At 46.9% G+C, this 22,973-nt stretch overlaps 2 protein-coding genes across 2 annotated transcripts; one reads left to right on the forward strand and one right to left on the reverse strand.

Annotated features, from left to right (window-relative positions):
- Positions 1-891: 891 nt before the first annotated feature.
- On the reverse strand, positions 892-4,788 carry tex9 (testis expressed 9). The gene is made up of 10 exons (XM_060071102.1): positions 4,533-4,788; positions 4,261-4,363; positions 4,087-4,150; positions 3,815-3,885; positions 3,263-3,411; positions 2,824-2,906; positions 2,111-2,284; positions 1,866-2,000; positions 1,235-1,369; positions 892-1,151 (listed from the first exon to the last, which is right to left on the reverse strand). Exons 2-10 carry the CDS (start codon positions 4,359-4,361, stop codon positions 1,074-1,076), a joined length of 990 nt encoding a protein of 329 aa, XP_059927085.1. The 5' UTR covers positions 4,362-4,363; positions 4,533-4,788; the 3' UTR covers positions 892-1,073.
- A 311-nt stretch (positions 4,789-5,099) lies between these two features.
- Positions 5,100-20,466, forward strand: LOC132471813 (DNA-binding protein RFX7-like). Its single transcript, XM_060071103.1, has 9 exons — positions 5,100-5,968; positions 8,372-8,405; positions 10,797-10,882; positions 11,220-11,342; positions 12,642-12,758; positions 13,312-13,396; positions 13,534-13,741; positions 14,146-14,447; positions 14,759-20,466. The coding sequence occupies exons 1-9, from the start codon at positions 5,736-5,738 to the stop codon at positions 17,951-17,953; spliced, it is 4,383 nt and encodes a 1,460-aa protein (XP_059927086.1). The 5' UTR covers positions 5,100-5,735; the 3' UTR covers positions 17,954-20,466.
- The last annotated feature ends 2,507 nt before the right edge of the window (positions 20,467-22,973 follow it).

Consider the following 22,973-nt stretch of genomic DNA (forward strand, 5'->3'; position numbering starts at 1 on the left):
GCGTCATCCATACGTATCCACTCCAAATCTGCCTGGCAACAGATGATCGCTTCGTCCGTTGCCTGGCAACGGACGATCGCGTCGAATGACGTGAAAGGTTCACGAACATTCGCGAACCTTCTATCTAGCGATCCGTTATCTGTATTGTGCTATTTCGTCCTTGACCTGCTTTAAACACTCAGTTGACTTGCTAAATTTGATTAAACAATTAAATACAATACAAATATAAAGTAAAAACAAGTGTTATCTAGATCCGTTTTCTGTATTATGTTATTTCGTCTTTAATAATAATAATAATACATTTAATTTAGAGGCGCCTTTCAAAACACCCAAGGTCACCTTACAGAGCATATAGTCATCATACAATTTTTTAAAAAACAAGACATTGTGGAAAAAGATAAATAAATAGATAAATAAACATAAGCGCGCTTTGACAACATGAGCGCGAATGTTTTTTGAAACCCGCTTTAAACACTCAATTAAATACAATACAAATATAAACTAAAAACAAGTGTTATCTAGCGATCCGTTAACTGTATTATGTTATTTCGTCTTTGGCAACATGAGCGCAAATGTTTTTTGAAACCTGCCCGGCAACGGACGACGCGATCATCTGCTGACAGGCAGGTTTGGAATGGACTACGTATGGATGACGCGCCCGGTACAAATTTGGCAGCCGGTACAAATTTAGTGTGACACCCCCAAGAGGCAACGTTGCGCGATTGTCCAGGCTTCCCGTTCCAGCTCTTCCTCACGTCACGATGCTCCCGTAAATCCTGCAAGCTTTTTACCTCATACACCTTGATGATATATACTAAATTATAATTTAAAAAAAAGATTAAACTTAAAAAAGTAAATAATCAAATATACTATTCAATAGACAATAGTATGTACATGTGATGGAACATATTTTAATGATTAATAAAAACATAAATTAGACAAAAAAAAAGTTCCATTATGACAATGATCAATGCAACTTTTAAATGGCACCGTATTGTCCCTTTTCAACACATTGGTCTCATCCATAAGAACCGAGGAGAGCCACATGGACTGAATCCGATAAAACAAGGTCTCTACGACTTCCCCCAGTCCAGGGCCTTCATGAACTCCTCTTCAGTGAAGGACAACATCTTGGCGGCTTCAAAGTGCATCTGTTCCAGAAACAAGTCCCCTTCATTATGATCGGGCCGTGACTTTTTATCAAACACGATTATGAGTGATGAGAGACACCTACCTTCTGTCTCTTCAGGATGTCGATCAGCTTCAGTTGCTTCTTGAAGGCCAGAATGAGCTCTTCTCTCTGCTTCTTCAGCACTTTGTTCTCAGCCAGAAGATTCTCTTTGCTCAGGTGCACCTCCTTAGTTCTGTCCTGGTTTGAGGAGAACCAACACAGTCGTGATGAAGAGAAGAGCCATGACCACGTCTACAGTGGAGGACTGAAGCATGCTCTCTTAGGAATAGTGGAACGAACTCCTGATTCTCTTGATGAAGGAAACACTTCTCTCTTCTAGAAGTGTTGATATAATCAGCAGGCCACAGCAAGCGTACTGCGCTTCCACCACAAGCTTCATGGCCCCAATGCAATAGAAACACATCATCGCAGGTTCACAAGTCCACTGCTAATTCTTCACACCTTTTCAAATGACTGGATAGTCCTTCTTTACCTCCCTCACCTTACTCAGCTAAGAGATGACTGGATAGTCCTTCTTAACCTCCCTCACCTTACTCAGCTAAGAGATGACTGGATAGTCCTTCTTTAATGCGCTCACCCTACTCAGCTGAGAAATGACTCGCTAGTCCTTCTTTAATGCGCTCACCATACTCAGGTGAGAAATGACTGGAAAGTCCTTCTTTACTGCGCTCACCTTACTCAGCTGTTTCATGTTGTTCAGCTGGGCCTTCAGTCTCTCCACCTCCTCCAGCGCCCGGTTCAGGCGGACCTCCACCGTGTTGTGGTGTCCTGCTGCTTGTTTCTGGGCCCTCTTCGACCCCTCGACCTCCTGCCAACAGAGGAGGCGTTAAGGGAGAACGCTGCAGCTGGCTGTGATGGCGTCATCTCGTTGGTTTGATGGTTGACATGAGGAGCTTTTGGAACGTCCTTTGGACAAACCTTCTGTAACCCCGCAACCTGCGCCTGCAGAGCGTCACACCTCCTGCCGGACTCCTCAGCCAGAGCGCGGTGCTTCTCCATGTGCGTCTGCTGGAGGTTGGCGGTCTTCTGCAGGCGGGAGCGCTCCTCCTCCAGCTCTTTGATTCTGCTGCACAGCTTACCGTTCTCATCGTCCTACCAACAGAATGCAGTCTCAGTCACAATGCTCTATTATTTAAAGATTTATTTTTGCATTTTAATGCTTTATTATAGAGTGAGATAGACAGGGAGGTATGGGAGATAGAGGGGAGGACATGCAGCCAATGACCACTGGCAGGACTCGAACCCGGGTCCCTGCATTCTAGGACTGAGCCTATATGGTACGCGCTCTACCCGGTGAGCCACCGGGCGCCACACATTGCTTTATTATTATTAATCTGACTAAAAATATATTATTGGAAAATCTCAATTGCTCCAATTGTCTCCAACACTTGAAGACATGTAGGATGGTTCACTAACGACCATCAGACATGAGATTGTGTCCTGTAGAAATCTCTCCCCAGGTGTGGGGGAGAGTTTTTTTGTAATTGTTGGTTCTATGAACATCCTTATTGTACATCCTTACTGTACCGACAGCGATACATTGTTGTTTCTCGTTCTTCTGACAAATTTACATATTGTAAGTCCCTTTGGATAAAAGTGTCTGCTACATGCCCTCAATGTAAATGTGATACCTTTTTGCTGTAATCATGTGAGAGCCGATCCAATTCCTCCTGCATAATTCGTAGTTTGGCCTTCAAAACGCGGATCTGAGCTTCTGGAAACACAACAACAGAGCATCAGTTAGCCTGGCTCCAAGAATCCTGATCCTCCACCGCCGATGCTGCCATACACGAAGACGCACACTGCCTACTAGGGGTGTAACGATTCACTGATACGAATCAGTATCCGGTTGGATTAAAACAGATGCGACTACATCAGAGGTCACCTGGGTGAGTGTGTAGGCAGTGCCTACACACACTCACCCAGGTGACCTCTGACCCCTGAGGCCCTGTCAATCCCCCGGTTGACCTTTGACCCCTGAGGCCCTGTCCCTCCCCCAGACTTGCATCTCGTTAGTGTTGGGGTGTGAGTGTCAGACAGGGGTCTGGGCCTTCCTCATGGCGATCCTACCTGATCCTATGCTGTCTTCAGTGGGAAGGGCTTCCTCCACGACCTCCTCCTGACAGAAGCCCTCCAGCTTCTCCTCCAGATGGAGGATGGTCGTCTCCAGGCTGGGGTCTTCAGTGGTCAGGTCCGCAGCGACAGCAGACCTGGGTCTTCTACAGATGGAACGAGATGGAAGGTAGAAGCAGCAAGTCTTACGGTCTCAGAGCAGCTCTCAGAGCTGCTCTCCATACCTCTGCTGTGTTTGGGGAGGTGGTTTGGACCTTCTTACGCACTGCATGAGCAAAACAAAATGAAGCGACTATAACTGCATAACTGAACATTATGTTTTAAGTACGATTACAGATTGGGCATCATTACTAAGTGGTTTACCTTCAGCCCAGCCTGCTGTAAAAAAGTTTTTTTCGGTGTTATGATACTGGGGAATTAGATAACGATTATTAGTTTGACAATAATATGGCTTGTAGTCAATATATATATATATATATATATATATATATATATATATATATGCATGTTTTCTCAATAAACAACATGGTTAACGGTTTAATACTTTACCTCGAGGCATCCTCGAAATCACAATCCAGATTATTGGGAATTGGTTTAGACAAAATATAATTTTGATCCCTCTGCAATGCAATAGACAAATCGTCAGCAATATCAAATACATTTGTATTTACTTTTATTAATTTCTAACTTGATATTTATTAACTCGACTTTATGTTTTCATTTAGGAAAATGATATGGAAATATTCTCATAGAGCCAAACAGTAGTATCAGCCCTTAATGTTTGCTTTATTCAATCAACACAACATTTGTAGATAACTTACCATCACTTCCTCCGCCTGTCTGACTACAGCAGCTGTTTTGGCTTCCAACTCTGCATTCATTCGTCTGATTATTAATTATGGGGGGAAAGACGTTTATCTTTAATAAATTATATTTTGGTCACCTTATCAATTCAGTCAATATCAGAGGAGCGGATGATCGTTAATGTCTCTTACAGATACTGCTGCTCCTTCGCCATCAGGCTCAGGGCCGGCTGGTTCAGCGCGCCGCAGGGAGCCGTCCCACTCATCTTCACTACTGCCTTCCTGGAGCCCATATCTAGGACGTAAACAAAACCACAACCTTCATGATCATCCACCTACTGGTTTGTTAAAACCAAAATCCCGCGTTATAAAATGTTAGAGCGGACTAACAGTCAGAAACGGAGTACTGTTTAAAGAAATACGTTGCTATTGTATGAATGTTTCCAGGTTGACTTCGACGTTACCTTGAGACGCGTGGAGGAGTTCTCCCTCATCTGTTTGTCTGTCTGTTTGTTTCCTCTTACGCGGTGGACGTTACCTAGCAACCGGAGCCCCGCCCCCATCAGAATAGAAAAGCCGCAGCTTCCGCATTGGTCTCGATCCTACGTCAACGTCGCCGCCATGTTGGAGAGGGAAAGCGAATAAACAAATACGACTAAATGTCGGAGATGCACGAAGTAATAGCCATTTAACGTTTAGATTTCTCAAGCGAATTCAATTTGTAGTTTTATTCAATTTTAAGTAGTTGACTTGAAAGTGTGATAAAATATATTTATATTAAAAACATATAACATGATTTTTGAACATGAATCTAAAAACGAATCGATGAAGTTCATTGAGAAATGTCAACGATAAAGGTGTTTTGAGCCCGAAAAACAGCAGCTCCCCCGGTGACTTGTATTCTTTTACAGGCCAGCCTCTGCCTCTCCAGTATATCCGTCTATTTAGAGCTGAGGGAGCGGCCAGCGCCACCTGGTGTTCCCAGTGAAGCCTGCCCGCATTTAGATACACTCGGTCAGTGTGTAGCTGCAGACCTCGGAGGGAAAACTGAACTAAAAAGAAAAAGGTTCTGGGTACACACCGGTGCGTCACACTACACGACATTTGCTCCAATATTGTAATGGAAATATTTCAATGCAAACTATCGACCAATTAAAACTAAAATACAGTCCCAGTCTTTTTTTCAATACATATTTCCATTGCGGTATAGGATAATCGCCTTTATAGAAAGAAGTATGCTTCCATTGTCCAACCATAGCCCAGCTGTTGTTAGTTTCTATCATCAGTGTGTGCCACACTAAGATAAATATATAAAGGTGTATTTCTGTCGGTGTGGGTGGGGGCCAGGCCGAGTGCGCCTGCGCCACAACTCTTGACCGCGCACATGTAACGGAGCCCCAGACCGCGGGGCTGACGGAGGGATACTGCGGACGGGTCGACTCTCGCCTTCCGTTTCTTTTTTACGGTTTATCTGTAGCATGCTCGCGCTCCCGGCTCCGCGTGTGACTAACGGCTTCCCCAGAGCCCCGGTGTCCCAGTGAAGTGTTGGGACTGAGATGATGCGGACCGGGGGGCTGCTGCTGACTCGGGGGGGCACTCCGTCACTCCTGCTCTCTCCCACACGTGTGGCCTGACGCTGCTCCTCCTCCCGTTCAAACCTCACGACGATGGACGAGGACCTGCCTCGAGACGGGCTGCACCACGACCCTGACCCGGGGGTCTCCCTGCCCCCCCTGGACCCGGGGCAGCACCACGACCCGGGGGTTACTCTGCCACCACTGGACCCGGGGGTCACCCTGCCCTCCCTGGGGCATACGGGGATCCCCCTGCCCCCCCTGGTCCCGGGGCTGCAGGGGTGCGAGGCCAGTGCGCTGCAACTCCGGATAAAGAATTCTATCAGGTAGGAGGGAACCGTCGTCATAAACTAGCAGGTGGTTTATTATTATTATTATTATTATTATTATTATTATTATTATTATTATTATTATTATTCTGCTGTTATTATGGTGGCAGTGGAGCTCCTGTCCCACAGAGTCGCTCATAGTCGCCCGCCACCCCGCCCCTCCCGGAGGTAATCCCGCCCCTCCCCGCCCAGAGGTAAACTCCCCCCTCCCCGCCCGCCGCCCGAGGTAGACTAGCCACGGTAAACGGGGCCGGAGGTAAACCCGCCCCTCCCCGCCCGGAGGTAGACCCGCCCCCTGACGACCGGGTAAACAGCGGGGGATTAAGCTGGAGTCGCTGGTCGCCGATGCTGACATCGGAACCTATTTTTAAAAGACGGCTGGGTAGAAACATTCACTAAAGTGCTGCGTTATTATTATTATTCTACTTCATGTATTTTACAACAACGTTTATTAATAAATGCGAGTATAGAAGCAAGAACGCATATTCCACCATCGCGTCCAATTCCAAGTCATGACCTACAGGCGCGCCTCTCGGCCGCGCGCTTCTCGGCAACGCGCGACCCCCCACCCCCCCCCCAGCCCCCCACCACCGTTGTTTACGTTCTGTCTCCACGAATCTATACTGTAAATAAAGACAATCATACACAATATAAGTACAATACTGTTGAAAAATGCTTCAATATTTATAACATAAGTAATAAGACGTATATCCGTGAAGGCCTACTACTATGAAGTAACCACTAAATAAATATTGTTGGAAGTGAAATGTATGATGATGTATTACTGGAGTAGACTTGTTCAGCGTGACAGACACTAGGCCTATAGCTTCATGACACTTATTTTTTAGCAAAACTGAGAGTCCAAACTAAACTAGCCAAATGTTTGCCCAGTGAATAAGGTTAACCCCAGTGCATCTCGGTCTCAGAGTCCAGCCGTGAAGTAGGACCTCAGTCCTAAAGAAACCCACAGAGCTTAATGAAGTCTTCTCCAGACAGAACATGGAGACCACAGGCCAGCACCTTTCTGTGGGTTCTCCTCTAGCTGAGGAGACCACAGGCCGGCACCTCTCCGTGGGTCCTTCTCTGGAGCTGAGCAGGTCCAGGGAAAGGAGTTCACTCCTGCCTCAGTCTCAGCCAATTGGCCTGAGTCCGTAATAACTCAATCCCTTTTAAAGAACCTCTTTATGTAAGATACTTATCTTTGTTTTCCCCAGGTCGCTATAAACAAGCTGTGATCGTCTCTCTGTGTACCGAGCCGACCTGGCTTAGGAACAGCATAATGACGACGTGTCGAGAGTGAAAGATCCCCATAGTAACAGCTCATTAAAGGGATCCCTTTGTTGTTGTTATGCTGCCGACCTGTCCCCTAGCTCCTAGGAGATAGTGACCGCCTCACAGGGTGAAGTGCTCTGACCCGTCTCCTCCAGTCTGACCTGTCATTCATCAGATTTGCTGCTTGAAGCAGTTGTTCCAGTGTTAACGTTCTGAGATTATTACTTCATGTTTCGTGCACAGAAACTGCCACTCAAAAACCTCTGCACAATGTAATGCACAGTGTACTTATTTTCGGTTGAGGCTTATTTCTTATTAATATTTCCTTATTAGAGATACCTTGTTACATGGCAGAATACCTTCGATAATAAAACAGACTTTACAAAACCGTAAACATACTTTGTAGCTTTACGCGGTGATCAGACAGAAAAGGGAGCGATGTTTTGATTCATGATGATGATTTATGATGCTGTAATCTGCCAACGATGAATCACGTCATGAGAGTCCATTGTGTTGTTAACATGGAACGGCTTGGGATGAGTGGGTATAGTGAGGTCATAGTGTGAACCATGGGACAGGTAGTATACATTATGAACAGGTAGTATACATAATGAACAGGTAGTATACATAATGAACAGGTAGTATACATTATGAACAGGTAGTATACATAATGAACAGGTAGTATACATAATGAACAGGTAGTATACATAATGAACAGGTAGTATACATAATGAACAGGTAGTATACATAATGAACAGGTAGTATACATAATGAACAGGTAGTATATATGCTGTTCATCATATATACATGAGGAACAGATAGTATATAGACTCAAGGGGTCCTCCAGTTAGAAGAGGTCTGGTCACTAGAGGTCTGGTCACCTCCAGTTGAAGTCAACGTGGTTTCCTGTCTTTCTTTGTACATGTGTTGCCGGGTTACATGACCTAAGAGGGGTTGTTTCATACCGACCATTCCTTCACTTTATAAATAAGTTGAGTCTGAGGCGCGGGCTCCCCTTACCCGGGCATCGGTCTCATCACACTATCTCTCTTTTAATCATACTCATCATCAATCACACTGTCTCTGTTCAATCACACATCATTAATCACACTATATCTCTTCTCACAGCAAATCCGTCCAATCCAAGGTGGACACCATGTTGGTGAGTATTCTTTAAGCACCATGATTCTATATTTCAGACTGGTTTCTATGATTCTATATATTCAGACTGGTTTCTATGATTCTATATGTTCAAACTGGTTTCTATGATTCTATATGTTCAAACTGGTTTCTATGATTCTATATATTCAGACTCGTTTCTATGATTCTATATATTCAGACTGGTTTCTATGATTCTATATATTCAGACTGGTTTCTATGATTCTATATGTTCAAACTGGTTTCAAACGGGTGGATTCTGAAACGACATATTTTAGGCATTTTGGTGATAAAATGTGTTGGCATAAAATCAATTCAGGAATGTATAAATGAAGTGTGTATCAATAGTGCTGAAAGTGCGGGCCTCAGGAGAAATGCACTGAAGTACACTAAACAGCCAAGGCCTACTGTAAATAAAATAATGATGTGTTTTAGTCCCCATTGACCCTGGGGTCAATGGGAGTCAAACCAGTCAAACCATTGACCCAGGGGTCACCATCGTAGTCTGAGGCTGGCATCCACATGTCGGTGGTCAGAGAACCAGAAGCCTGGCCAGACTTGTTCAGAGTGATCTGGATCTCCATCCTGTTCTTTGTAGCCTCCCAGGAGAAGCTGCGTTCAGATCTCTGTTCAGATCTCTGTTCAGATCTCTGTTCAGATCTCTGTTCAAATCTATGTTCAGATCTCTGTTCAGATCTCTGTTCAGATCTGTGTTCAGATCTCTGTTCAGATCTGTGTTCTGAACTGAACTGTGTTCAGATCTCTGTTCTGAACTGTGTTCAGACCCTCAGACACTGCACTGCTGATCAATACTTTACTCACCACAGTGTTGTTCCTCTTGTTTTACAACTTCATTCATAAAACACCTGCCCTCCTCCCTTCACCGGTTTGTAGTGAGGATGTGTTGACTGATCGGTCAGACCGAGATGAGGTCATGCTTGGGCCACATCCAGACAAACTCCAAAAGGTCACTTCCTGTATCCATGTTGAGGTCAGCAGGGCCATGCCCCTACGGTGGTGATAACATTCTGCAGTGTTTCATCGAAGTAATGGAACCTGATAGTGCTGTGAAATGCTCAGCACACCAGTTCTTAGATGTATTATTTTGTCATATCCTTAATTTCTGAAAATTGACGCACCACAGTGTACTTCAGTAATTCCCCGTTCTAGCTCAGATGTCTGAGGGGGGCATTAAGGGTTGACCCTTCCTTTAGACTTGTGGGTTTCACTGTGTGCAGCAATATCTCTAGTGTGATTTTTATTCTGAGGAGTGAGGACCTAACCCTTGAACATATTTAAACACAGGGAACCTACATGGTCTCCTTCACAGACAGTGCCTAGAACGTGGCTGCCCTCCAGCCAATAGACGGCCCGCGGTCTGTCTCCTCCCTAATGCGCACGCGGCCGTGGGTCGTGCTGAACAGCGACATGTGGATACCGTTGTAAGGGCACCCAAGAGCACTCCCGTCTGTGTAGATAATTTGCAGGCTTGGCTTTTTATATTGATGATAACTCAATAGTTGTAATCCTGAAATTTGATTACATTACTGCTATCGATCGGCTAAATGGATTTGGCTCCGTACCAGTCACTCAGGCAGAATGGGAAACCCAACAGGCTCGAAGATGATATATGGCCTGTGCTAGCTGTTAGTTGATTGGATGCCATACTTTATCCACATCCAGGCACCACACACTTTGTCAGTGATGCACTCAAAGCCTTATTCAGAAAACCTAAATACTGCAGATGAATAACCACTGTCAGGTTTTATTAGAACTGCACGTTTTATGGCTGTTAGTGTGGGCACTGACAGAGACGGAGGCTCCCTACTGAGCATTTACCTCCCTTAATTCCACCAGTCTGTGTTTGTTTCTTCTCTCTCATAAAGACTAAGATACATATGTGGTATTATAGTATAACGTTACCGTCTGTAGCTTTACTTTAATGACCTTAAAGGTTGTATCGGCGATTCTAGGCTGAAACATAAATGATCACATTAATCTGATCTTTCCTCACGATCCGCTAGCTGCCCGCCCCATAAGCAGGCCGTCAAAAAACGGCGTCTCTGTAGGCAGCGTATGCTCCGAGATCGTACACAAAAACAAATGGCACTACCAACCACTCAAAACCAAAATAAATAGTATTCCAACAAAACACCGACAAGGGGTGGGGGGTTTTACGCTGCGTTCATGATAGTTTTTACTAGATGCACGAAACACAGAAGGGAGGGGCGAGCGGGCTTTGTTTGTTTGGGATCTCGCTTCAAATACCATCAGAAGTGACGTCACGCAACATCACTGATACAACTTTTAATCAACACTTAATGCTAAGATCACACCACAGGAACGGTGAGAGATCAGTGTAACGGTCATCCTCTCCTGATTTCTGTCCGAACAGCAAGACGTGGACAAGTTCACCGACATTGAGAAGTTGTACCTCTATCTCAAGCTGCCAACTGGCTCCAGCGTTACCACGGATAAAAGGTTGGTCCAATCCTCTGTCGATTTCTCTGATGATTATATGTTAAATGGATTGCATTTATGCAGCACTTTTTTAACCAGTGGCCACTCACATTGGTGAGTGGCCACTGGTTAAAAAAGTGCTGCATAAATGCAGTCCATTTAACATTTATAATCACATTCATCCATTCATGACAGCCAGCTGTTCAGGAGCAGTCAGGGAGAGGCGTCTCGCTCAGGGAAACCTCAACACTCAGGAGACGGGGACAAACTCATTTGAATACCGCACTCTACCTCTTGAGTCACATGCCGCCCCTGACCCCTTTATTGAACTCTAATTTGACTCTGTGATGCTCCTCAGCGAGCAGGCCCTGGCCACCTCCAGCCGCACCCAGCAGACGCACGCCTTCCACTGGATCCGCAGCCACCTGGAGGAGCACCCCGAGACCTCCCTCCCCAAGCAGGAGGTGTACGACGAGTACAAGTAGGTGTTTCTAGTCCACATCCTGTTTACCTCCCACCAGGTCATGGTGACCATGCGGTCAGGCTAATAGTTAGCCCTGATGGGGAAATATACTTTCCCATCCATGGCAGCATGGAGGTAGTCTGACAAGACATTCGAGATCTGAACTTTTCTTCATTGTAGTCTGCTCAGTAAAAGAGACACTTTGAAGGAGCATTGAGCCGTTTTGTATTGATAGGTCAAACAGAAATATATAATAAAACAGTGGTCGGTCTTTCTGGTGGCAAACAGCTCTAGAGCCATTAGCGCTTTCAGTGTATCGCTCCTTTACATTTCCTGACAGCTAAGACAATATAAATAGATGCTAGCTGCTGGAATGGGGCTGCGTGCCATGTGTCGGTAACATTAGAATGGAAAGTCTGAGACAGTGATTGAAATATCTCGGCGCTCTTATGCAACAAGTCCTTTTAACTCGACGAGCAAACAGAAAACACAACGGTCAGAAACATGGGCGCCATGGACGATGGAAGGGAAGTAACGTCTGTGTTCATCAACCAGTGACCACTAACTAATTAAAATGATTACCCTTCATGTTTTTATCTGACTAGATCCCCAAAGATCAATTAAAACGTGTCTTTATGTTGTCGATAACAGCCTGTAGAGTTTTGGGGGTAAAAGCACAGCATCCATTTTAAAGCGGTATATCCTGCATAAAGCCGGTCTGAATGTACCATGGTCCAGTAGACAGCAGGTCTGTGTAATGTACTATTACATTTCTTTGACTGCCTGACATAGAAAACTAAAATAAGAGACTAAAGGGGCCGAAAATAGCATGATTGAGGCAGCTCTGGTTTCAGGTGGATGTTCCCCTCGTACGTCAGCAGGGCTATGGGTGTGAAGCTAACTGCTAAAGCTATGGGTGTGAAGCTAACTGCTAAAGCTCTTTAGCACACCAAACACAACACGTTTATCTCAGGGATTTACCCTCCATAGGGTCGCTGGTACCGATACTATACTGGACATAACTCAATTAAACCAAGCAGAAAAGTGGTGTTATCAACATACAACATAATCAATCAATCAGTTTTTTTATTTAATTAGATCAGGAAGGAGTTAATTTTAGATATTGATATTGATTTAGCAGCATGTGTATTATTGATACTTGGTCTGTATTGAAAGAACATCTCCGATGCCACTGTTTTAGAACTTGATTGAATATCACTAAAGGTTTCCCTTCGTTCTCTACTGTCCATATCTACAGTAGACTAGTGGCTCATCTTCATAACCCAGGGGTGAGGTTGTCTTCTCCTCTCTCTCCAGGAGCTACTGTGACAACCTCAACTACCACCCCCTGAGTGCTGCCGACTTCGGGAAGATGATGAAGAACGTGTTCCCCAACATGAAAGCTCGGCGACTAGGCATGAGAGGCAAATCCAAATATCCTTTATGGGAGCGAATCCTAACCGTCGGACCTCCAACTGACCTCTGTCTGACCTCTGTTGGAATTCAAGTCACATACGGCAGCTGTTACAGTTCATAAAGAATCTAAAAATAGATGGGAAATGAAATCAAATAAAGTTCCCCCTCTCTGCCATGAGACTGTATTGCAGAACAGAGAAGCCAGGGATTGGCTGTCCCTGACCTTCACATGGGTGGTTTATTTAGGAGGGGGGGGGGGGAGATAAAGGAGACACTCGTGTTTATTGTCACCAATAACGTACAATCTGGTTGATCGTACGTATCATCCGGGAATGGGTCGTCATCCTTCTGACAGTTGACTGGACGTACATTCAGAACTAAAAACTAAAAGATTTAGACCAGTCCTTAATCCAAGAACATATGTTAAAAGTTAATGTGACAATTCTTCTGAGACAAACACACACTGTATGTGTTGGTCAAAATCATTCTTGTTCATATTCTCCAATATAACCTCCATAATGTTCATTGCATCTGAAGATTCATCCATATTGCTCCCTTAACCTGTGTGTACGTACTGCTACAGCGGTCTGAGGAAGAGGGCGCTGGTCAGCATGCCATCACTGCCCACTCTGGACCTACACAAAACAGGGAACTCGGTGAGCAGTTCATATCTGAGTATTAATGCTATATCAGTATTTCATTGTTTTCCGATTCCATCCCTTTCAAACAGTTTGGTAACGCGCCCTGCCAAACACCGTGTGTGACCCAACATCTCTGTGTGGTCTGCCTCCAGTTTGAAGCGCTAGATTCTCCAGGTCCAATCTCCAACGTCAAGGAGGAGGTGCGCTATGCCGCCTGTGGCCTGGTGTGTGAGTGGGCCCAGAAAGTTCTCAGCCGTCCGTTCAACGCCGTAGAAGACCTCGCCCGCTTCCTGCTGAACAGCCACTATATCAGCAACAAGTCTGTTGCCGCGCTCAGCATCATGGCCAGCACGGCGGCCGGTGAGACAGCTCTCTGCTGCCCTTCCCTCTCTTCCATGTTCCTCGAATGTTGAAGAGTAATTCTGCCCCCTGTTGGTCAATGCTCTGTACTCCTTCAGCTGGAGGAAACCATGTGAATTTTCAATTTTTTGTATAACCACAGGTACAGTTTTTTGTTAATCACAGGTACAGTCTCAAAGGGCTTAATAGGCCTTCAAAGTGGAGGATCCCTTCTTCAGAGTGGGGGTTCCCTCCTTCAGAGGGGGGGATCCCTCCTTCAGAGTTGGGGATCCCTCCTCCAGGGCTGATCAGGAGTGCAATGGGGGCCATAATAACACGACTTCACCCCATGTGGTGTAGTTACTGTAAAAGTCCATGTATTGCAGTCGTTGACCTGACCTCCATGTCTCCTCCTCCTCCCCCAGGGGTGAAGTCCCCCCCGTCGGCCTCGGCCTTCGTCCCGACCCCCGAGGCCGGCCCCTACCAGCCTCAGGCCGCCGCCCGCCCCTCCCCCTCCATCGACGCCAAGCAGCAGCTCCAGCGCAAGATCCACATGAAGCAGCAGGAGCAGAGGCTGACCTCCCCCCCGCCTGGGGAGGGGCCGGCCCGACGCGCCGAGGAGGGGGCCCCCCCCGTGGGCCGCGCCCTGCTGGGGGCCAGACCCGCCCACCCCTCCCCCCAGCCCCCCCTCGGCCTTGTGGTGGCGGCGGTTCAGAGCCCCCTGACGGTACAGAGCCCCGCCCTCTAAAACCACCGCTCAGCCACGCCTTGGCTTTGTTTTATGTTTGCAACTTGACCTTTGACCCGAACGTGACAGTTCCCATGACTACCTGGACAATGTGACACTTGCTGTGTGTAGGTTGTTGCTTGTAAGAAAAACAAGAAAGGAAGTACAGGAGTCGGAAAATGATTGTGCAATTCCCTGTTTAATAAAAAAGTTTTTATTTTTACGTCACTGTTTAGAAGCGTATCTCAGCTGAAGGTGGTCCGTGTGACTCCAGGTGTGGCCTCTGAGCTGACCCTCTCTTCTGTCCTCAGGTACAGAGAGGCCGGTCGCTGTTGTCCCCGAGTCCGGCGGCAGAGAACAAGGTGGGGCCCCTCAGCCTACAGGTGGTGGCCCCGCCGGTCCAGAGTCCCAGGGCTGCCCCCCCCGGGCCCCTGGGGGACCGCGCCGCTCGCCAGCGCTACCCTCAGATCCTGCCCAAACCGTCGGCCACGAGCGCCCTCGCCCTGCACCCCCCCCCCACGGTGCTGCTGGCCGGCAGCGCCCTCCAGGCCGTCCTCCCTGCCTGCCACCTCAGCCCGGGGCCCCTGCTCCAGATGACGGCCGTCCCCCTCCCCCGCGGCGGCGCCCCGGCCCCCCCCACCCCCGCCCCGCAGCATGGGACGGCGGAGGAGAACCAGGGAGCCAGCCCCCAGAACACCAGGGGGTCCGCCGCCCCCCCGACGGCCCCCGCAGTCGGACCCGGACCGGCGGACCAGCCCCCCAGCATCGACGTGGAGATGGAGGTCGAGGTTATCCACCAGAACAGCCAGCACCTGAATGCTAACGGACTAGCTCTGAACCCGGGAACAGTGACCCCTAGAGGTCAGCCCAGGGCTGCCAGTGTGCCCATACCACAAACCAGAGGCTACCTGGGGCTGGAAGACAGATCCTATCGGAAGACCAGTGTGACGTGCTCACTGGGAACCATAACTGGAACCATTCTAGAAGGAGGCAATAATATTATTAATAACCAAAGCACTTTACACTCAAATGTTTCTCCCAGGAACTTAGGAGATGTCTCGGTTCCAAACGCAAACATGTCACCATCCTTAAGAAGAAGCAGCGATGGATTATTATTCAGTAATAATAACACAACGAGCCCCAGGAAGCGGACCGGCCTGAGCCCAGACCCTCACTACTCCCCCCTGAAGAGGGTGTTCACCTCCAGGCCAGCTGAAGGCTACTCTGACGACTTCAGAGACGAGATCACAGCCATGACCAGCCGGCCGCCGTCCACAGGAGCGCCGCTCCGACCGGAGAGCGCGCCCGTCTTCAGCAGGGGCCTGATGAGAGGGGGCTCTGCCGTATCCCCTCACGGCCCCGCCCTCTCCACAGCGCCCTTCACTACGAGTGGCTTCCAGACGGTCGCCAGAACACAGAGCACGGTGGAACAAAGGAGCAGAAGCACTTGCAGCTTTATGGAGAGCCCTCCCTCGTTCGGTCGTGGTGCACTCATACGAAAACAACAACAGCAGTACCACATGACACACGTGGAAGCCATATCCAACAGCCCAGACCTCCACAGACAGACTCCTGTTTCTAACAACAACCCCCTCTGCTCCACTGAGGGGCTGAGCGGGCCACATATGGAGCAGCCATACTGTCAGATGGACCCACTGTCCGACCACCAGCGGACCTCCACCCCCCTCAGGGACCCCCTGTCGGCCATGGGCCAGCCCCCGGCCTGCGGCCCCGCCGCCATGCAGACGGGGGCGGGCTACTTCCTGGAGGACGACGACGTGACGCAGGACAGCATCGTGGAGGAGCTGGTGCAGATGGAGGAGCAGATGAAGCTCAACCTGCAGCAGTTCGGCCCGTGCGCGTCCTCCCAGCGGCAGCAGACACCGATGCAGGGCAGAGCGGCGTCCTCCAATCAGGTGGTGACGCCGTTCTACCACTCCCGCAACAGCAGCTGCACTCCGGTCCAGACGCCCACCCCCACCCCCACCTCCGAGATGATGGGAGGAGCCAGAGCCCTGATGAGCCCCTGCTCCCGCATGGCCCCCACCACCCCGGTGGACGGCGCGCTGGGCGGCGGCTGTCACACCCCCAGGGGCACCCCCACCCCCACCTGCAGTAGCGCTGCACAGGCTGGCCTTGTGGAGTGCAGGAACCCCTTCGCCTTTACCCCCATCAACTCCAGTGTCACCGGTTACCATGGCAGCAGCACGGTCTCCTGCAGCCCGGTCAAACCCGTGCAGCGGCCGACGGCCACGCACCCGGACAAGGCCAAGCTGGAGTGGATGAACGAGAGCTACAACTGCAGCGCACAGAGCCACAGCGGCCTGGGCCTCATCCCCAGCTACCAGGACCTGGCTGAGGACCACTTCCAGAAGCCTCACGCCTTCGCCGTCCCGGGGCAGACCGTCCACCCACAGGGCAGACACCACTACGGCCACCTCGGCCGCCTCACCCCCGTCTCCCCCGTGCAGCAGCAGGCGCCCAGCATGGCGAGGAGGGAAGGCTTCGCTGTCCCCGCCCCTCTGGATAACAAAGCCCCCGGCGCCCCCGCCGCCAACACTGCCTTCAGGTGCCGCAGCGTGAGCCCCGCGGTGGGCCAGCGGAACACGGGCACCAACGGACCCCCACACATGGCCCGGACACTGGTCTCCCCCCAGTTCCACTCCCCTGTGGCCCCTGAGATGTTGAACATCTTCGCCAACAGCCATCAGAACATGAGTGTGAGCAGCCTGGCCCAGAGGAGCCAGTCGGTGCCGGTCAACGTGATGATGCAGACGGAGGTCCTTCCTCTGCAAGGTCAACACCAGAGCCTCGGGAGCATCCTGCTGGGTAAGATGGAGTTAGACTGTGACACGGGACGCGGCCTGGGCAGGACCCATCTGCCCTCCAGCTACACAGCGTGTATGAACCTCTCCCAGATGGTGGAACCGGCTCCAACCGGTGCCAACCACCAGGCCCTGAGGTCTGCTGACAATCACAGTGACTACCGCTTCCAGAAGCCCACTTACCTCACGCAAGGCCCGACCAATGAACAGATGATGCTGTGTTCAGGGGGCGGGGCCAACCCATCAGGCATCTCCAGGCAGTATCACCAGCAGGCCCCGCCCCCCCACCTTACCGCCGCCCCCCGAGAGCAGCGGCAGCAGCAACAGGGACAGCTGCTTGACTTCAACACGACGGTTAAGAAGCTCATCAGTGGGAACAGCTGCCTTCACTCTGGGAAAAGGCTCTCGGAGCAAGCGTCAGAACACAGTACCGGGGGGCAGGAATACCCCGGGGAGATGGGAACGACGTTGGATCTCTCCAGCACCATCAGTGACCTGAACACTCTGGATACAAATCTCCTGTTTGACCCCAATCAGCAGCAAGGTCAATATCAGGATACCACACCTGAAGACATCATGAATGACCCCTTGTTCCAACAGATCTGCAGCGAGACTGCAAACGCAAGTGGGTTTGACTGGCTGGAGAGCAAGGATCATCCAACAGTTGGGCTGATAGGTTGAGCAATAATACAGTGTTAGCAGTTTGGCGTTCACATAATAATGTGTGATTGTTTGTGTTTTCTTTCGTTAAGGTCAAGGGTTTGTTTTCAGTATTGAGGGCCTCAAATATGTCCTGAACCTTGAGTCCTCAACATGAATTATTTTAGGTTATTTATAGCTCAAACAAAGAATTACATAATTTGCATGTGTTTGCAGATTTGTGTTTTTCGCCTTAGTTTTACTTTTCATTATTCATTAGTTGACACTGAATGACCCCTTTTCAAATAATTTGTGCTATTTCAACTTCATCCAGCTCTTCAATGCTATTGAATGGTCGTATTAGGTCAGATGATTTGACTGTGGGATGAGCAGGAAAGTAAAGATTCACTGCTTCCACTCTCGTAGTCATTGTAGCTGGAGAAATTAATAGAGGTGTTGATTACCTCTCGTTGCTCGTGGTGCTTCTGAAAGCAACGTAGTAATCAGTGATATAACTGCTGGCAGAATCACCTGTAGGATATTTTTTATCAAAATGTGGAATCTCTATGAACAGCATAGGGATGGTGTTTAATGAGGAGAGGGTTTAGCATATTCACACATTAACCACAGATGAAACTATGGCCTCATGCAAGCAGGAGGCCTCCTGTCTCCTTGGTACCCAAAGGCTAAGGTTCCTATTTTAAGGATCACCTGATTGGGACTCATAATGCGGTAGAGTCCCCTTGTCATCGTCTCCAAGGTGCAGCTAGACATCTTTTAAACGACTATGCATTTCTTACACATGTCAAGATGCTACTCACACTGGGAGGTTATCGTACATTTTGAAGTTGCAGACAAAATCTTAACCCTCACCTCAAAATGTGCAGTTGCAGCTCACCTGCTCTGGCTGCTAAGAAAATAATATTAAGAAAGTATTTAATTGAGTCGAAAGGCAAAAGCATGTGATTCATGACAATCATTAACTATAATATATTATACTAATTCATATTTATTAATGATTAGTCTATTTGAGGGGGTGCAAGATGTTCCACACATCAAGGAGAATTACTTCAGTATTTCTGGATCTGGCAGACTGATCGTCCCTTTAGTATCATGTGTATTGACTATCGCTGCTGTTTCTGTTGCAACTATGAATTTGAAATGACAATCCACGCTTATATCCTGATTGTCGGGTTTCATTGAATCATGCGCTGCAATTTGTTGAAATCATGGATGCTTCCAAACCAAAATAAGATGAAGATGGGAACTGGTTAAAGGGCTGACGAACACGGCTGTTTCAGAACCACTCCTATGGCAACATCACTACTAGTACTTGAACGGACAATCAATATTTTGCACTCAGTTTATATTATCCCTCACAGTGTCCTGTGTTGTCAAGCTAGAGCATTTGTTGTTGTCAACTTTGAACTTTTTACTTCTACCCAACCAATGTGTTCTGCTTCATTGTTTTTTTGTGTAAATTCATACATTTTGGTGCAAATAGTATTTTGTATTTTTGTGACTTTTTTAAAAAGAAGTTAAAACAATGCAGTAAATTGAATAGTTGAAAAAAATGCTGGAAAGTTTTTTTCTGTTTTTGAAGCTTTATTAAAATGTATCTTGTTATCTTAGTTGGAGAAAAATTATGCAAACATATTCATTTGATAAAAGGGCTTTAAAAGTTGAAATGCAAATGCTAAATTACTCATTGGGATAATATGTGGCATCATATTTATTGGTCATGGGTGCGTTTTGTATTCTCTAACAACGCGTGTGACTAACCAATTGCGGGAAGTTAAAAGGGGAAATGGTAGTATTTTGCAATGTGTCTATGTGAGAGCATGTGTTTTTCATACTTTATTCGGATAAGCTAGGGTAGGCAATTTATATTAGGAGAATTTCTTGTCATATTTTTGGAAATTCTCTCGATATCTCATCAGCAATAAATCAAATGCTCTGAAAATGATGAAAGTCCCTGGGAACTGTTGCTGTTGCTGGTAATACCCATGTCCAGTCATTTCATTCTGCCTAACTGAAATGTTTTTATTGTTGGATACTTTTAATATCTAGCTCACTCTAGATCTGGCTAGTTACATACTCTAACTTTAAAAATATGCATCTGGACAATTATGTTTGAAGCACTGATTTTTGTAATCAAATAAGGATATTACTAAGAGTTTCTATGCAAACCGGTGCTATTAGACTGTAGGCTTAGATCTGATGTGATGTTTTCAGTGTACAGGATTAGTTTGTTTTCTCAGCTTCAGTGGATGTGCTTATTAATACGGATTTCTACTGTGGTTTGTAAAAGTAATACACTTTTTGAACAAATGAAGTCCTTGAAATGAATGTTTGCTGCATCATATGTTTAATAAACATTAAGAGACAAAATGGGAAAGTTATTACTAGTCAAAAAACATAATATACAGTAATACATCTCACCACTGCTGGTCAGTCATATGATGCAAAATTATAATTAGTTAATAATAAAGTTATATAGAGCATAACAATGTATGCATTAATGTGAGCATAACATTAAAGTGTGCATAAATGTGTATAGTTTGTATTTTTGTCAATGATATTGTTATTTTGTGTGACATTTGAGTTTTTTTATGAAACCTAAACATGAATAATTTAACCGGCTGTGATGGACGTCCCAGCCGATCATAGCATCATGATGTCAGAAAGAGCTGAGCAATAAATGCGATACTCATATATCAATATAAAGGACACAAAGCTGCCGTCTAGAATTTCAGTTATCATCCAAAATATGATCGATACATCCTAAGGCTTTTACAGTTAACTGACTGATTACAGTTTTTTACGATACAATAAACACTAAAATCTAAAGTTTTGCCCAATTATCAAAACCTTACACTCAAGGAGCAAAACTCGGCCCCAGATTTGCACCACTGTAAGCACAATGAGTCCGTTCACACTTTGTGCAAAACAATACACACAGTGATTTGAAACACTAACACACACGTCAATGCATTAGACACAGAAGTATATCAAGATGTCACTTCCTTGCAATTCTAAAGCACTGACTATCAAATTACCACACCCATGAGCCAGTTGATTGAACACTGCCATCAGGTGTGCAAACACAAGATTGCTTAATTGTAGACACACCAATCAGGTTTAAGCACAATAAAAATGCAGCAGGTGAGTTCACCAAACTTAACCAAAATGGAAGGAAGAGGAAGAGTGAGGATGAGAGGGGGAATCGGAGAAGGAGGAGAAGGAGGCAGAGGCCGTGCCAGAGGTAGAGGCCGAGGTAGAGGTAGAGGAAGAGGAAGAGGAAGAGGAAGACTTCAAGCAGGAGGAGGTGAAGCTCAAAGGAGAAGAGGTCCAACTTTAAGCAATGAAATTCGCGCAACTCTTGTGGACCATGTTGTGAACCATGGATTGACGCTGAGGGAGGCTGGACTGAGAGTCCAGCCAAATCTCAGCAGATTCACCGTGGCATCTGTCATAAGGGCATTCAGACTGGAAAACAGGTACAAAAATTACCTGTTTACAGCTTCTTACTGTATGCACCCCATATCAGCACTTTTGATACCCCTTCCTGTGACATTTTACAGTAGGTTACATGTGTTTTGTTCTACATAAGATTGAGGGTCGAGTACAACGAGGAGGAAGGGCTCCCATTTTCACACCACTGCAGGAGAGGGAGATTGTGAATATGGTTTTGGCAAATAATGCCATCAGGCTTCGTGAAATCCAGGCCAAAAGGATTGAAGACCAAATCATTTTTCAGAACGTGAATCAGGTCTCTCTGTCCACCATAGCTCGTATCCTGAAGGCACATCAGGTACAAATGAAACAGATGTACCGAGTGCCTTTTGAGAGGAACTCGGAGAGGGTCAAACAGCTGCGGCATGAGTATGTGGATGTATGTATTGTTCACTTTAGCACTCTGATGTTGCATACTGCACACATAACCTTTTTTTACATGTAAATGTGCTGTACACTAAATCTATGCTGAACTACACAATCTTGTCTCACTGTATTTTAGAGAGCCTTACAAATGGATGCTGAGGCCATTCAGCATGAGTACATCTACATAGACGAGGCGGGGTTTAACCTCTCAAAGGTCAGAAGGAGGGGAAGAAATGTAATTGGCCAGAGGGCAATTATTAGTGTCCCGGGGCAACGTGGGGGTAACATCACCCTTTGCGCGGCAATCACCCAGAATGGGGTCCTCCACCGCCATGCCAACATGGGTCCGTATAAAACCCCTCACATCCTTGCATTTTTAGACAGATTATACAACCTCACAATCAATAACATACAGATCCAATACATTGTCACCTGGGACAATGTTTCATTCCACCGCTCTGCTCTGGTTCAGAACTGGTTTACACAGCACCCAAATTTCACAGTCCTTTTCCTGCCACCATATTCACCATTTCTTAACCCAATTGAAGAATTTTTCTCGGCATGGCGGTGGAAGGTTTACGATCTGCACCCCCTGGCTCGGGTAGCCCTCATTCAGGCCATGGAGGAGACCTGTGACCAGGTTGAGGCCACAGCCATACAGGGGTGGATAAGGCATGCATGGCGATTCTTTCCCCGCTGTCTGGCGAATGAGGATATCGCCTGTGATGTTGATGAGATTCTCTGGCCATATCCAGCTAGGATAAGAGACCAACAATGGCAATTTATGTGCTGTGTTTTCTTTTTTTTGGGGGGGGGGGGGGGGGTTCTTTTTTTGTTCATGTTATGTTCATGAAAACTGGGAAATGTTTTTTTTGTTGGCTTGTTGCCTTGAGCATATGGAAAAAAATAAATAACATTGTCAACAGCATTAGTCTTGTGTCCTGTGTGGTTTCTACAGTAATGCATACAAGTGTGTTTAGTGTTCACTGTGTGTATTGTTTTGCAAAAAGTGTGCGCAGACATTGTGTTTACAGTTGTGCAAATCCGAGCAATGTTTTGCAAATTCACTGTGTGCTTCACCCATACTACTCTATGCACTTAGAAGCAGAATTAGCCGAAAGTGTTTAAGGTTTTCAACAGCAGAGTGTAACTGGTGCAAACAGAATTAAGTCATATGCAA

Source organism: Gadus macrocephalus, chromosome 14, assembly GCF_031168955.1.
Source record: "Gadus macrocephalus chromosome 14, ASM3116895v1".
NCBI classification, from domain to species: Eukaryota; Metazoa; Chordata; class Actinopteri; order Gadiformes; family Gadidae; genus Gadus; species Gadus macrocephalus.